General features: G+C 50.4%; 2 protein-coding genes across 4 annotated transcripts in view; one reads left to right on the top strand and one right to left on the bottom strand.

Moving 5' to 3' along the window:
• The window catches only part of JAM3 (junctional adhesion molecule 3), a 34,743-nt gene extending 24,144 nt beyond the window's left edge, over window positions 1-10,599 (top strand). The window contains exons 2-9 of the mRNA XM_059867197.1: window positions 2,246-2,311; window positions 3,093-3,206; window positions 4,035-4,187; window positions 5,102-5,298; window positions 5,566-5,665; window positions 5,994-6,123; window positions 7,425-7,479; window positions 8,097-10,599. Of these exons, the coding sequence (XP_059723180.1) occupies window positions 2,246-2,311; window positions 3,093-3,206; window positions 4,035-4,187; window positions 5,102-5,298; window positions 5,566-5,665; window positions 5,994-6,123; window positions 7,425-7,479; window positions 8,097-8,132 (851 nt within the window). The 3' untranslated portion in view covers window positions 8,133-10,599. The remainder of the gene's footprint in view (window positions 1-2,245; window positions 2,312-3,092; window positions 3,207-4,034; window positions 4,188-5,101; window positions 5,299-5,565; window positions 5,666-5,993; window positions 6,124-7,424; window positions 7,480-8,096) is intronic.
• A 909-nt stretch (window positions 10,600-11,508) lies between these two features.
• The window catches only part of NCAPD3 (non-SMC condensin II complex subunit D3), a 37,424-nt gene continuing 32,701 nt past the window's right edge, over window positions 11,509-16,231 (bottom strand). For all 3 annotated transcript variants that reach the window (XM_059867193.1, XM_059867192.1, XM_059867191.1), the window contains exons 33-35: window positions 13,745-13,819; window positions 13,574-13,634; window positions 11,509-12,213 (exon numbers count right to left, since the gene is read on the bottom strand). In XM_059867193.1, coding sequence (XP_059723176.1) covers window positions 12,105-12,213; window positions 13,574-13,634; window positions 13,745-13,819 — 245 coding nt within the window. In that variant the 3' untranslated portion in view covers window positions 11,509-12,104. The remainder of the gene's footprint in view (window positions 12,214-13,573; window positions 13,635-13,744; window positions 13,820-16,231) is intronic.

Below are 16,231 nucleotides of genomic sequence, written 5' to 3' on the forward strand. Positions count from 1 at the left end.
TTTCACTGTGGCTGGAAAGATGTCTGAAGATTCCAAAAGGATTGTCCCAAAACTGTGCCTTGTCTGTGGGGGATTAGCAGCTTCCCATGCTCTGGGGTTTGCTGGGGTCAGTGGAATCTGTTCATGCTCCTGAGGATGGGAGCCCCACACAGAACCCCTGGAGGATCAGGGGGCTTTTTTACAAGAGCACGTGGTGTCAGGACAAGGGGGAATGGATTCCAGCTGACAGAACAGATTGGATATTAGGACAGATTCCTCCTGGCAGGGTGGGCAGGCCTGGCACAGGGGGCCCAGAGCAGCTGTGGCTGCCCCGGCATCCCTGGCAGTGTCCAAGGCCAGGCTGGAGCAACCTGGGATTGTGGAAGGTGTCCCTGGCCATGGCAGGGGTGGGACTGGAGGGTCTTTAAGGTCCCTTCCAACACAGATCAATCCATGATTCCATGATGAACAGAGGCAGGGAAAGCATTGGCACTGGCTGGCACAATGCCCTGCTTTCAGGGGGTAGGTCTGGAAGCAGCAACTCTTATGAGAATGGACTCTGCTTCAGAACAGACTTGCAGAAATTACTGCTTAGACCAGCTCCTGCCTGGGGAGAACCAAAGTGCAGAGCTCTGTCAGCTCAGTTCAGTATTGGATTTCTCCCAAAGGCTGCATGACCCTCTCCAGTGCAGAAGGGGCAAGGGTGGAAGAGTCCTGCTAGGAGCAGTTTTGGCTGGGCCAGCTATTAGTTAGCATCACTGGTGGCTTTTGTGTGAGAAACAATGATTTTGGACACAAAGGCAGCTTTCTAAACCCTGCCAAACTCCAGCTCTCCCTGGTGGTCTTTGGGGTACCAGGAATGTGTCAGCATTTAACAAATGAGGGGCAGGAACCAGCAGGGAACATTTCAACATTTCTGAAGGGTTTTAGGTGTTGAAGGCCCTCAGGCTTTCAGTGGGAGTGACTTTGCAGCTCTTGGGTGTTTCTCAGGCTGCTGCCTTGCCACTCCACCAGAGGGATGTTGTCCCTGCTCTGTCAATCTCTGTCCAAAAGCCAGCACAGGAATTTCCAGCTGGGTCATGATGCTGGAGAGCATTTCTTTCTCCACATCTCCCTTCAGCTGCCTTCTCTGCCTTCTATCCATGATTGTTATGGCTTTTTACTCTCAACCTTCAGCCACATCCCATGTCCCTGAGGCAGTGTTTTCCATCATCTTTAAGCTGCTGTTTGATCAGTGCCCAGCGAGCTCAGTGGGCATCTCCCTCAGATTTCCACAAACTTCTGATGGGATTTGTCACAGCAGAGCTGCTCATGTGACCACAGCAGGCCCCTGCAGATGAGTATTTTGGCACTATTGTAGCATGGAACCTCCTGGAGGGGCTTTGGAGCCTGGTTTGGCCTGGAGAACCAGAACATCCAGCTCCAGAATATTCTGTCTGCTTCACTCTCCTCTTCCAGGGAAATCCCTGCTTGTTTCCCTCTCCCTCTGGAGAGTGGTTGGTGAATTTGGCATCCAGCAGGGCGTGACTGCTGCTGATGCTGCTCTGGTGGAGAGCACAGCAGAAGGGAGAGATTTTTCAAACTAAAGGAACATGCGAAAGAGGGAAGCTGACTGGATTAACTGGGAACACTTTGGTGCTCAGAGGAAGGGAACAAGCAGGTTTGTGTTGTAAGGAGCCTCACAGCGTTGCATGGCTGAGCTTCCTCCCCAGTGTGGGTCTGGCTGGGGCTCAACCCAAAGAGCTGAGCTGTTTTCTCCTGATTCACAGTCCTCTTGTGATTTACTGCCTCACTTTTTACATTACCACACTTGCAGTATTTGCCAATGTAATCAGCATTTGCTTGAGGCCAGGCCTGGCCCATCCCATCTCCCAGGAACTGACCAGATCTCTGGGGACTGGTCTGCTTCCTGTCTTCTGACCATCAAGGTAATTTTCAAAACAAAACTTTCACTCCTGCATTAGCACAGTTCCTTTCCCATCTAAATAAGCACAAGGAAATGGCTCGTGCTGGCACTGCCTTTGTGCCATTATGTTAATCCTCCTCTTTAATTGCTACTTCCAACAATTATATTTTCCTGTATTTACACCACAACTCCTAAATAAACTCAGACCTGCTGGAGCTGTGCTGGTAGGCAGGAAGAGGTTTTGTCTGGGGAAGTCACTGCTCAGAGCTGGCCAGGATGATTTCTCAGCAGGCAGCCTGTTCCTAGCTGGGTGACTTATGAGCTGTGCTATTTCTTATTACCTTCTGTTTGTTTTTCCAGGCTGCAGACTCTTGGCTGTGGAGCTGACATCCAGCAACACCAAGCCCGTGGTGCAGGAATTCCAAAGTGAGTGCTGCCTGTGCTGCATCAGGCCAAACAATGCAGGAAAATTTGGCTTATTGCTCACTGGTTCCTCAGGACTACAAGAGCCAGGATTCAGAGGAGTGCCTGAGAATGTGTCTGTATCTCCCTGTTTTAAATGGTTTATTGAGGTCCTCTGCGAGCCACTGGCATTGCAAAGTCTCTGCCTAAGTGCTTTTTTGAACCGGGTCCCAAAAGAAGCAAAATAATGCAATTAATACACAGAGAGAGAAATTTCTGTTTTCTCTTGGCCCTCCTACAGACGTGCCTGGGACACTGGGAAGGCTCCCCTCACCCTGCTGGGGTGCCCAGTTCTCCAGGGGAGATGGGATGCCAGGGCCAGCTGCAAAGGGGACAGGGTTGGCTGGGTTTATCCCCAGGAGCTGCTGTCCCAGCCCATCCCCAGGCACTGCCCAGGGAGATGCTGCTCCCCTGGCTCACGCTGTGGCTCTGCTCAGCAGCAGGACAGGGCTGAGGGCTCACTCTGACTAAAGGTTTTGTTTGCCATGAGCCCCAGCCTGCAGAGAACAGGGTGTTCATTTCTCTCCATAGCTGGTATCTGTTGGACTATTATTTTTGCTGGCCAAAATCCATCTTCCAATAGCTCCTGGAACCCAGCAGCGTTTCTGTTTGTGAGGCAGATGAAAGGGAAGGCTCTGCTTTGTGGGCAGCAAGTCCTAATAAAACACTGAGTGAGAGTGCTCAGAGCAGAGCAAAAACACAGCTGCTTCCTATTAATCTGGATTGCCTCCATTTCTCCTGCTAGGTGTGGAGCTGTCCTGCATCATTAAATCCACCGTGACGCCAGATCCCAGAATCGAGTGGAAGAAAATCCGAGATGGAGAAACCTCTTATGTGTTTTTTGACAACAAAATGCAGGGTATGAAGACTCCTTGTTCTCAGATTTCCAAAGCAGCTTTCCAAACAGATTTCAGAAACAGCACAATGGGGAACAAACAAGCCTGTGAAAAGCAGGAGCTCTGGCTGGCTGGCTGCTTTCTTCTGGAACAATTGAAGTGCAGGATGGAGAGGGAGCAGGATGTTTTTTCCTCCCTGTCTCATTACTGACAGCTCACAGTAGGGAGCCACAGGGAGCTGGAGTGAGATCCTGCCTAGGAGGTACTTTTTGGGTAAGAAAGGAGTGATGCAGCTTCCCTTCTGTGGGTCCCATGGTCACTGGGTGTCTGAGCTCTCAGGAGCAGGCACTGACCCCCCCCAGGCTTTCCATAGAACATCTGAGGGCTCCACCTGCACCCCAGCAGGGATCTGTGTGTCCAGCTGCCAGTGCTCTCTGCTGAGGCTGCACAGGGATTTGCAGCATCCTGGGAGCATTAGAAGCAGCCTCTCTGGCTTGACAGGAGAACTCCAGTGCCAGGAGGGCTCGACTCCATCTGGACTTATCCTGCACTTCAGATGGGACCGAGAGCCACGTCCAAATGAATCTTCCAAAGGAAGCAAGGCCTGAGGCTGTCTGGGAAGTTCAATTTTGCCACAGTTTTTGAGGTTTGGAGTGATGCTTCCTGGTTCATCCTCTTACATGGTTGGCAGCTTTGGTTTCCTTTGAGTTTTCAAGCATCGAGTTCCTTTGACTCTGGAAAAGAGTCTGAGATCAACCACTTCTTTATACACCCAAAACGAGTCTGGTTTTCAGTCCTGAGTCATGAGTCTTGATTCCCCTGCTGTTTTCCCTCTCTTTCCTGTCTGTCAGGAGACTTTGTGACTCGGGCAGAGATCCTGAGCAGGACGTCCCTGGTGATTAAGAACACCACGAGGATGGACACGGCCACGTACCGCTGCGAGGTGGCCGCGCCCTCCGACACCAAAACCATCGACGAGATCAACATCCAGCTCACAGTGCAAGGTACCAGACTGGCTTGGTTTGAACAGACAGGTGCCTGCTATGGAAGGCAGGAGCCTCCCCTGAAATGGAAAATGTAAACTCCCTCCCTCCAAATTTTATAAATTTGAAATTAAGGCAGGCAAAAAGTATGGGAGCAGGAATAACAGTTCTGTATTAGGGAAGAAAATAAAAGGATAAAATAAGCAATGCAGTGAACTAAACCAACCCTGCCAGAGCCAGAGCACAGCCTGACACCCTGTGGGTCAGGGTGCTGGCAGCAGTGCCACTGGAATTGTGGCTCAGCCCTCCTGCAGTGCCAGGGGTGGTTCTGCTGGAGCAGGGATCCTGGAGAAGGGTGCAGTCTGCCTCTGAAGGTCCAGGGGCAGAGGCAGCTGCTGTTCCTCTGGGAAATCCAGTGGAGAAGCCGTGCTGGTGTTCCAGAATCTCAGATTATATCCAGGTAGGAATGCTTGGCTCCTCCCCCTGGGCTCACATCTCCCAGTGGGATGCTGCAGTTCTTATCAGCCATGCAGGGACATCCAATGGCCTCTTATCAGCAGGTGTCCCTTGGAGGGAGGAGTGGGTGTGGAAGAGATAAGGAAAACTGCCCCCTGAGCAGAAGACAGCTGCCATCCAGATGGCAAATAGAATACAATTCTATTTAGAATACAATAGAGTAACAGAATAGAATAGAATAAAATAAAAGAGAACAAATAAAATAAATAAATAAAAATAAATAAAATAGAATACGATTTGCTTGGCAATCCAGGACACAAACCCACAGCCTCTGCAAGGGGAACACAAAGGGCTGTGGGCATCTCCAAACAGTGCCACTCTGGGAGGTTTAAAACCAGCTGGGAATAATGGGAAGTTTGGATGGTTTTGCCTAAGAAAGAGAATTTTAGTGCCACTCACTGGTTTGTGTCTCCCCACAGTGAAACCCATGACTCCCAGATGCTCTGTGCCTAAGGCTGTCCCTGTTGGCAAGTCAGCCTCTCTTCACTGCCATGAGAATGAAGGTTTCCCCAAGTCCACCTACAGCTGGTACCGCAACAGCGAACCTCTGTCAGCCGACAGCAAAGCCAAGCCCCACAACTCCTCCTACACCCTGAACCCTGCCACAGGCACTCTGGTAATGCCTGACACACCTGATCAAGACTTGTTTGGCTGGACAGGTTATCTTTAAGGCTGCTTGTAAATTTAGAAAAGCATTGCTTGGCTTTCAAGGAATGAATGATTTGAAGAGGGTGAGGTGTGCCAGGGTCTGGGCGAGCTGGGAGAGGGAGGATTGATGGGAGAAGATCTTTGCAGAGATGCATTTTTATACACGTTTTTACACCCTCACAGTGCCTTGTTTCTCGTGTCACATCCCTTCCCTTTGTCCCTTTTCCCTGCCCAGGTTTTCCATGCAGTGCACAAAGGTGACACAGGTCGTTACTCCTGCATAGCAACAAACGAGGCTGGCTTTGCCAAGTGTGAGGAGCAGGAGATGGAAGTCTGTGAGTGGCTCTCTGTACAGTTTTCATCAATGCTGGCTGATTTATCACCATAAATAAATTGCCATCACCATCAGGAATAAGGGGGGACATCCTACAGCCTTAAGTCTTCCCTGCTTTCTCATAGCCCCAAACATAAGGAGATAAAAATAATCTGAAAATGCAGGGGAACATCAGATTGTGAACAGATTTAATCTTGAACTCAGGGACTCACTAGTTCCCTATGAACTGCTGCTTAAAAGACTTGAGAGATGGCATTTTGGTGTGTGTGTGAAGCTGGAATGTGGCTGCTGCCCTGAAGAAACACTGAGCTGGTGTCTCTCTTTGGCAGATGACCTCAATATTGGTGGGATAATCGGGGGAGTCCTGGTGGTCCTTGCAGTCCTGGTGCTCATCACTCTTGGGATCTGCTGTGCCTACAGAAGGGGATACTTTGCAAATGGCAAAGAGAGTGGGGAAAGGTAAGCTGGGCTCCTTGGACAACTCCCTGCACCCTCAGGTAGCGTGGAGGAGTCCGAAGGGTGCCAAAAATTAGTGGCTAAAAGGAATTTCAGTGCCTAATTCCCCACCAAAGTCCTCAGGCCAAGCCAGTCCCTGAGGCATCCAATGCCCTGCTGTTAAAACCCTGCAGCATCCAGGTTTATTTAATGGAATCCTCACAGAATCCCAGCGTGAACTGGGACCTTTAAGACCATCCAGCCATGGGCAGGGACATTTTTCACTAGAGCAGGCTGCTCAGAGCTCCATCCAGCCTGGCCTTGGACACTTCCAGGAATGGATGGCCTTTTCCTAAGGGACAGTTTGGTGTGGATGAGAGCTGTGCTCTGATATCCACCCTCATCCTTTGCAAGGAAAGGGGGCCCAGCACAATTAAATGCCTGCAGGTGCTTGTCCAGCAGCTCCTGTGCTGTTGGCATAACGAGGGCTGTGGTTTAATGATCTCAGCTCGCTGCCTAATTAGTCTGAAGCATCAGGACATGCATAGGGAATGGATGCAGCAGAGCAGGCTCTCCACAGAAAGTCTCACTAGTTGTGAGGACCTAAATTTGGGATGAAAAACAGCCGCTCTGGAGCGCACACGAAAATGTTAAAAACAACAGCATTAGCATCAGAGACAAGCCTCGATGTCCTTACAGAGTCTGGAGAGGAGATAATATATGCAAAGCCAAGATTCTCACCAGATAGATTTGTTCTGTGCTAAATGTTGCTTTTCAGCACAAGCCCTGTCTTGTTTTTCTCATTGGTTTCATTTGTTTTTCAGAAAAAACTCTAAATATGCCATTTGAATGCAGCTGAGGGTTGGCACACACTGGACTTGACAGTCTTGTATAAATCCTGAGTTCCTGTGGGATTGCAAACAAGTGGTGCTTCCTTGTAACTAAGAAAAATGCTGAAGGCTTCTGGCAGTGAAGGATTAAAATGAACTTTATAATTGCCACAGGAAACAGAGCAGGAGGCACAGAAAGGCAGTGACAGACACCAAAGCAGGAAAGCCCAGGAAAGAATCAGTTTATCTCTTTGCAGAGTTTTAGGGAAACACACAGCAGTGTTTTCACCCTGTGCTGAAGGGGAATTTAGACAAAATCCCAGTCATGGTAAATGATGGAATAAACACAGTCCTCTCATTTGAAAAACAAACTGGGTTTCTCTCTGCTTGCTTCTCACTCAGCTCCTCCTCCTCACTTCCATCTTTCCCAGCACCTCCCCTCCAAAACCCTGCAGTCTTCCTGTCCCAGAAATGAGATTTTTCCCTTTCTTTCAGCTACAAGACTCCAGCAAAGCCTGATGGCGTTAACTATATCCGGACAGATGATGAGGTAACAAGAAATGCTTTGCATTTCCATCTCTGGCAGGGGAGGAAGAGGGTGGGCAGAGGACGAGGTGCTGGGAGGGCCCACAGACTTTGGGAGAGTGGGCTCCACTCCGAGCAGGGCTGGGGAACAGAGGGAAAACAGAAGGGTGAGGGCTGAGTCATTTCCTTAGAAATGATGAACAGTTGAAGTTGCCTGAAGTGACTGGTGCCAGGAGCTATCAGAGGCAGCTCTGCTCTGAGTTATCTCGTGGCCTGACCCCCTGAGGATGAGTTTCATTGGATTAAGTGGGCAGGACGTGATGCTTTTAGGAGAGAATTTGCATTTTGGGATTTGAGTAGATCACTGAGCTTAAGAGCAGAAAAAGCCTCTCCCATTAGCAGGGATATCAGTGAGGGAATGAGAAAGTCCCTGCCACGCCTTGGTGTGTGAGGACCACGAGGGGAGGAGCACCTGGCCAGTGGGACTGGTGCCTCCCTCTCCCTCCCAGTGGGACATGGGAGCTGCCTGGGCAGGATCCTCGTGGTTACACAGCTTGGATCCACCTTTTAGGGGCAGCAGGAACAGAGAGCTGCCTGGAAAGCTGCTGGATCTTCCCTACATCCCAAACTGTTTTGTTGCAGGGCGACTTCAGACACAAGTCTTCATTTGTCATCTAAGACGCCAAAAGGAAATTGCAAACCAGCAAAAGCAAGTGTGAAAATACCTCCTCCAGGAACTCAAAGCAAGAGCAAAAGATTAATTAAGTGCGCTTGGAAGAGTTTGGAACACACAAGAACTCGACAGCTAGCTATCTGTGTATCTTTTTTTTCTTTGCCAAAGTTTAAAGTAACTCCTCACTGCCCAACTCGCGTCTCCCCTGCCTCTGGAGATACCAACAGGATCACCCAAACCTGTCCTTGGACTGAGGAAAGGTTTCAGTCCTTCCCAAGAGACTGGGCTGTGTGAAGTTTGTGGAATTGCCTTCTCTTTGTGCTGCAGGGACACAGCCACAATGTGCAAACCCAGCAGGGGCACAGCATTAGGTCAACCTGTAGCAGACAGGAGCAGTAACGTGTCACCAGTAGACAAAAAAAGGTGCTGATACAGCACTAGATGGACTTCAGAGAGTGAGATCTGGGGGATTTCCTCCCAACAGCTCATTGCCCAGGCCTGGCTGGTGACTTTTCCACATCTGTGATAGTCTTGTGCTTGGCTCTGACAGCTCAGGTGCCCAGGGGGGTCTGTGCCCAGCCACCAGTGACAGTGAAACCACCACTAATGCCCTGAGCCCTTCTGTAAGCATCCCCAAATGCTGTTCTATTTCACAGGACCCCCAGGGCAGGGCACTGCCTCTGCTGCCTGCCTGGCAGGGCTCCTGCACCCAGGTAACCCCTGGTTCTAATCTGCACAAAGCAGGCTTGGCTCCTGCGTCCTTCCGTGGGGAAAGAGGCTTACAGGGGAGGCACAGAACCAGTGCTAAGACATCCCTTTCAGGAAAATTAAAGCCAAATAATTTCCTGGGCTAAGATTGCCATAAAAGGTACTGAGAGATCCTCCAGCTTTTTTTACCTTCTCCGTTTATTTTGTAAAACCCCAGCTTCTAAATTTTTTGCAAAGATCTATTTTGATTACTTCAGAAAAGGTAACATTTCTATTTAAAAGTGTAAATACGTGATGCCAGCAGTGTTTGAGCAAGGGAGCTATTTTTTTACTGTTGAAGCTACAGGAGAGGAGCTCACACGTTGCTATAGTGTGGCACTGTCAGAGCATATCAGTATTAGTGCAAAGTGTAACAAAAAGCTGCAGGTGGAACAGCATCTCTTTCCTCTTCAGCCAGCTTCAGCCATTTCCTTGTCACAAGAGGTCTTACCAGACACAGAACAGAGTCACTCAGGGATAGTTTTTGTAAATTTATGGCAGGAGCTATCAACTTTTTTATATGAAAAAAAAAAAAAATTCTTGCCGGTTACCAACACTTTGTTTTTGTCGTTGCAAGAAATAGCCAGGATGGCTTTTGGGTTCAGTTCCAAAGAGGTGACAGAGTGACTTCAGTGTTTGCTGCCCCTCTGCAAGTTCCCTAAAGCACTAACACAGTGTGACAGCTACAGCAGCTCGGCAGGGTTAAACCACATGGCCAAGGCCACTGTTTCTGGGGTTGGGAAAGCAAAAGCTCAACACAAAAGCACTTTTACAGTGACAGCTGAAATTTTTCTCTTGATGGTAAAGGAAAAAAAAAAAATAAAAGCAAAACCAGCCAAATTTGGTTCTCTTGGCTTTAGAGAGAATGATGGGGAACATGTGTTTCCCAAAATATCCATGTTGATAGTGTTGAACAGCATTGGGTGAGACCAGGCTGCAAGATGTGGATGCAACACTAGGACTGTGCTGTGGTTTAGGAAGTTTTTTAATGTAGCAGAATTTAGTGTTCTTGTATTTCCAATATGAATTGAGTTGTCTTAACTTTTCCTGTATACAGTATTTTGGATACTTGACAATTTGGACTGTCAGTGTTATTTTTTCGTGTTCTGCTTTACTCTGCTTTGTCTCCTAGAGCCCTCGCTGGACATGCCATTGCTGCATTTGTTCCACCCAAACCAAGCATTGCCACTTGTCCCTTTGCCAGGGGAAGCAGAGACAAGGATGGGGCAGCCCCAGCCAGGTGTTCTCTGTGTAACTCACACATCACCACTGCTGTTCTGCAGCTTCTCCCTGGTTACCTTCTAATGCCAGCTCTTCAGCCAAGCCACCCAGTGCTGATTGCTGCCTCTAATTGTTCTGACATTCCTTTGCACCCTCTGGGCATCCACTGCTCCTCTGTGCTGCTTTCAGGGTACCTGCAATAAAGGAGAGAGAGGAAAGGGTTGGACCAGGGTAGCTCTGGGAGCACAATCTGCAGCCCCACCAAAGACAGCCTTCGTGTGACAAACCAGCAGAGCTAGGAATCCAAACTATTTTTTTTTTCCAGTTCTAAAATGCACAGTGGCATCTCTAACGAGAGAAAGGGGGAGAGGATCCCCCCACCCAGCTCGTGAGAGCTGATGGATGGAATTCATTGTATCATTGTGAATAATAGTCAGGTTTGTACTAATGTATTACCTTTAACTTTGCCAAGAATGTTTTACATAAATACCAAGCTATAAAGCATTCTTGTAGGGGTTTTTGTTTGGGCTTGGTGGTGGTTTTCAAACAGCCAAATCATGGGAAGCTCCTGTTTTCAATTCAGTGAGATAAGGGAAAGTCTCTCCTGTCAGAGCACTCACAGTGGATGGAGGTGACAAAGTCCAGGGCTGTTTATCAGTTTATTCTTGGACATTTGTTCCTGGTCCTTCTCTGGAGAAGACAGGTTAAAACTCACGGGGCTCATCTCAGATACTGCTCGAGGACAAAACAAAAAGCAGGAAATAAATGATCCCAGTTTACCCTTCAGAGTGGTTAAATAATAGCTGAAGGCAGGAGAGAAGGTACAGAAATAAATGGTTTGGCCATAGCTTCAGCCAAAGCCATCCCATACATCCTCTGTTCTCTGACTTTGATTTTGGGAATAAAGTTTAACCTCACTTGAAGGGTTCTCTGATCTTCAAAAGAGAGTAGGGAAAGTGGAGGCAAATGCTGGGATTCCAGTGCAGGAGCAAAGTGCCTCTGTTTCCACTCCTGAGCAAATCCTGCTCCCTGCCTGGGGCTGGTGTCTGAGTTAGACAAACCAGGAATAAAACAGATCCCAGCTCCAAGTTCCAATGAAATCTAGGCCATGAGCTCTGTGATAAAAGTGAACAATAGGAAAACTTCAGTGAGGTGCACGTGGCCATCAGGGAGACTCAGGAAGGGTCAGACTTACCCAGGATATTTATGATAAACAAGGCACCTTCCCACCTTGTCTGAGTCACTCATACCCTGCTTGCAGTCAAGTCAAAGCCTCTATTTAAAAGCTGCTGGCCCAACATTAATTGAGCTGAGGGCCCAAGATGATGTAGAAGAGACTGAGAAGCTGTAGAAATCTACAGGGGAAAAAAAATCATTTCTCTGTCAGCTGAAGAAAAGGGGAGACGCCGTGGGTGGAATTAATTCTGCAACCATTTATTTTCATCAAATGCTAATAGCTGGAAATAACACAGTTCAAGAATGGAAATATTCCATATAAAAAGAACATTAAGGCTGTTCATACACACAGGAGTTTGCACAACAAATAAGAGGTGATGTAGCGTGCAATTACCAGATTTAGGGGTGTGGCAGTGACAAGCTGTTTCACCTTTTTTCAAATTAAAGCAACTCTATTATATAACCAAGAGGGACAATGAGGGATTGGGTGAGTAAACCCAGCCACTCACTGCCCTGCAAGCTGTGATAAATGCATTTATTGCCAAGCTTGTGGAGACGTTATGCCCTTACTTTTCCAAATGGACAAATTACACATCCTGAGAGTGAAAAGGCACCCTCCTGTCACCCTGCAGCTCTGAGCCCTGCAGTGAGCTCTGTGAAGAGCAGCACTCACTCATCCCTGAGCTCTGCAGGCTTTGCCCATCTCCAGGACAGGTCTGGGGAAAGCCAGCTCAGAGCACACAAGGCAGGGTGTGCATTCACACCCATTTCTAATCCCAGAGGGCAGGGGCAGTTCCAGGAGCCTGGTGGTTCTGTGCAGCACTGGGGCAGGCTCAGGTGTCTGCCCTCGGGGTGGCTCTGCGCTGGGACCTCCGCAGGGGCCCTGGCTGGCTGCTCCTCCGGGCTGGGGACTCCACCTTCCACTCCCGAGGCCGGCAGGGGCTGCAGGAAGGAAGCACAACAGCCCTGCATTTCCAAGCCCTTGGCCAGCCTTTTTACCTGCAGTGGCTGCCCCAGCCCCTCTCTGCTTGCAGTGGCTGCCCCAGCCCCTCTCACTCTCTCTGCCTGCAGTGGCTGCCCCAGCCTCTCTCCCTGCCTGCACTGGCCACTCCAGCCCCCCTCTGTCTCTCTCCCTGCAGTGGTTGCTCCAGCCCCTCTCTCTCTGCCTGCTCCAGCTCCTCTCTGCCTGCAGTGGCTGCTCCAGCCTCTCTTTCTCTCTCCCTGCAATGGCTTTTCCAGCCCCTCTCCCTGCCTGCAGTAGCTGCCCCATCCCCTCTCTCTCTCTCTCTGTCTCTCTCCCTCCAGTGGTTGCTCCAGCCCCTCTTTGTCCCTGCAGTGGCTTTTCCATCCCCTCTTTCTCCCTGCAGTGGCAGTTCCAGCCCCTCTCTGTCCCTGCAGTGCCTGCTCCAGCCTCTCTCCCTGCCTGTTCCAGCCCCTCTCTCTCTTTCTCTCTCTCCCTGCCTGTTCCAGCCCCTCTCTCTCTCTCCCCCTGCCTGTTCCAGCCCCTCTCTCTCTCCCTGCCTGTTCCAGCCCCTCTCTCTCTCTCTCCCTGCCTGTTCCAGCCCCTCTCTCTCTCTCCCCCTGCCTGTTCCAGCCCCTCTCTCTCCCTGCCTGTTCCAGCCCCCCTCTCTCTCCCTCTCTCTCTCTCTCCCTGCCTGTTCCAGCCCCTCTCTCTCTCTCTCTCTCTCTCTCCCTGCCTGTTCCAGCCCCTCTCTCTCTCCCTGTCTGTCCCAGCCCCTCTCTCTCTCTCCCTGCCTGTTCCAGCCCCTCTCTCTCTCTCTCTCTCCCTGCCTGTTCCAGCCCCTCTCTCTCTCTCTCTCCCTGCCTGTTCCAGCCCCTCTCTCTCTCTCTCTCCCTGCCTGTTCCAGCCCCTCTCTCTCTCTTTCTCTCTCTCCCTGCCTGTTCCAGCCCCTCTCTCTCTCTCTTCCTGCCTGTTCCAGCCCCTCTCTCTCTCTCTTCCTGCCTGTTCCAGCCCCTCTCTCTCTCTCCCTGCCTGTTCCAGCCCCTCTCTCTCTCCCCCTGCCTGTTCCAGCCCCTCTCTCTCTCTCTCTCTCTCCCTGCCTGTTCCAGCCCCTCTCTCCCTCCCTGCCTGTTCCAGCCCCTCTCTCTCTCCCTGCCTGTTCCAGCCCCTCTCTCTCTCTCCCTGCCTGTTCCAGCCCCTCTCTCTCTCCCTGCCTGTTCCAGCCCCTCTCTCTCTCTCCCCCTGCCTGTTCCAGCCCCTCTCTCTCTCTCCCCCTGCCTGTTCCAGCCCCTCTCTCTCTCCCTCCCTGCAGTGCCTGCCCCAGCCCCGTGCTGCACTCACGGTTTCTCCGGCGATGTCAAACAGATGATATCCCCTGGCCCATCCTCAGCCTCTTTCTTCACTGCAAACAATACATATATTTTCATGTTTTACAAAATGCCACAGATTTTGGTCATTTGGAGTTGTTTTTCCTTCCCCTCCCCTCAAATAAGAATGCCAGAGATGACTTGCCTGGAGCTGAACGGGGTGTGTGCATCAGGCTGATGTAACTGACCCCAGCACCAAAAGTCAACTCATTAATGGTCTCTGGAAATAAAAAAAAAAATTTAAAATCACATATTAGCAGCCTGTGACACAGCCAGAGGGCAAGGCATGCTGCTGTGCCATACTCAAGTGTCACAGAGTAAGTAAATCCAGCTAATTGCAAACACACATATCTATCCCTTCCTCCCAGACCTCAGGGTCTCCCATCCAGCCTCAAACCCCTGTGCTGAGTGTGATGGGCACATCACCTCCAAATTCCAGCCTCACAGCCTCCCTGGCTGGAGGAAATCAGGGTGGGACCTTGGTCCTGAGCCCCCTGCCCTGCCTGGCGGGCACAGCCACCCCTGGCACTGAAGCTCTGCCATCTCCCAGCAGCATGTCCCACCCAGAGCAGCTGCTCCTCGTACTCAAGGCAGAATCTGAACACTGCCAAAGGCCCTGGAGAGCCACTCTGTGAGGAGCTGCCTGCAGCCAGACAAGAGGAATCACTTGACAGGGGAGCTAGGTAGAATTTAGCTTGCCTGAATAGGCCCTGGTTGTCAGCTGTCTCTTTCCTGTCATTTATCTCAGGAGAGATGTCACAATATTCAGATTTTACTTAACTCAACGCTCTGTTTTATGCTCTTGTTTCCCAGAACCTCTCACAAGGAATTAAGGTAGGAAGTGCTTTATAGGGCAGGAGTTGGAAACTCAGCCAAAAGGACTTCTCTTCACAGCTGAGCTGGGTTTGCTCTTTAACTCCTGCCCTGTCCTGGAAGGGAATCACTGAAGCTTAGAGCAGAAATCAAACTTGATCCATCTGCCTTAGCTCTGCCCTGCATCTCCCAGGACTGAGCTGTGCCAGTGACTCTGTGCAGGGTGGGCCTGAAGGAGTTACCTTGGTAAGGAGACACTGATGGGGAAGGAAGGGAAAGAAAGGGGAAAACAATGGTAAAGATTAAAAAGAAAAGAAATGGGAAAAATGGGGGGAAAATGAGGAACTAGGGCTTCCCTTGCAGTGTGCTTATCTCCACAATGTGTTTATGTACAATCCCCCTCACCCAGCTCCACTGAAGCTGCTCCCAAAGCACCAAGCAGGAGCTGAGGAGCCCCAGAGACAGAAGGGAAGAGAGAACAGAGCAGAACAGCTGAACGAGGCAGCAAGAGGGGACAGCTGCTCCCAACTTCTCAAGTACAAACCTGTTTACAAGGAGCTGCATCTCCAGTAGGCTCAGAATGATATAGCAGAGGAATAAAATGTTTTATTCTGGTTGTCTATCAGCCTGTGCCACCATACAGATGGCTCAACACACGCTGACTGCAGTGATGCTCCTGCTCTGTACAGTTTGTCTCCCTGCTGAAGGACACATGCTGCCTCGAAGCAAAGCAGGAATTCAGCTCTAGCACCACTGCAGATTAACATTTTCCCTCCTTTTTCACCATATGGTGCTTTAAGAGCAACAGCCGTGCAGGCTTCCAGGAGACCACAGCACTCAAAGAATCCTGCTCTCTAAAAACACTTCTTGCACAAAACCCCACTTTTTATTTTTATTTTTTTTTCTTTTCTTGTTTCTCAGGCAAAGAGAAATATTGAGGCAACAAGTGCAGCCCAGCACATGGGGAAGGAAGGGCAGGATCAGATTTTCCAGTGGCTGCTCAGGGCTGTCAGGGCTTTGCAGTGTGGCTCTGCTGTGTGTTAGGGGCACTGCCACAGCTCCCTGGGGATTCCAGAACCTTCCCAAAGCAGCCCCCAAACCTAAGGAAAGCTGTCAGTCAGTCCCACAGCTCCCTGGGGATTCCAGAACCTTCCCAAAGCAGCCCCCAAACCTAAGGAAAGCTGTCAGTCAGTCTCACAGCTCCCTGGGGATTCCAGAACCTTCCCAAAGCAGCCCCCAAACCTAAGGAAAGCTGTCAGTCAGTCTCACAGCTCCCTGGGGATTCCAGAACCTTCCCAAAGCAGCCCCCAAACCTAAGGAAAGCTGAGGTGTCACACACTCACACCTGGATCTCTCCCAATTCTCTGCACCTCACAGCACAACAGAGGGGATCTAAAGGAGTTCAGCACTGAGTGGATGGAAAGGAAGGGGATTTCCTGCTGGAACTCAGCTCCTTTTGGCTTTTGCTCTAAGTGCCTCTCGTGCTTGCAGGGCTGTCAGAGCACTCTGGCAGAACCTGCCCCTGCAGGGCTCAGCTGCAGTGGACACAAGCAAAGGCTCCCAGTTTGTGCACTGGACATTCCTCTCTGTGCAGTAACCAAACCCCATCATTCCTTCCCCAGTTCTGAGTGTGGAACACACCCCCTCAGTGTCTGTGCAGGTTGTCAATCCCTCTGAGCAGATCCTGTGCTCCCTGCAGCCGTCACAGCCCTGTGCAGCTCACCCCAGACCCTGCTTGGATAACTCAGAGCAGGAAGGACCCGACCCTGAGGATTTCCCTGTGCAGCAGGGTTCTGCAGGGCACTGACACTGCACTGAG

Source organism: Haemorhous mexicanus, chromosome 24, assembly GCF_027477595.1.
Source record: "Haemorhous mexicanus isolate bHaeMex1 chromosome 24, bHaeMex1.pri, whole genome shotgun sequence".
Classification (NCBI taxonomy): Eukaryota; Metazoa; Chordata; class Aves; order Passeriformes; family Fringillidae; genus Haemorhous; species Haemorhous mexicanus.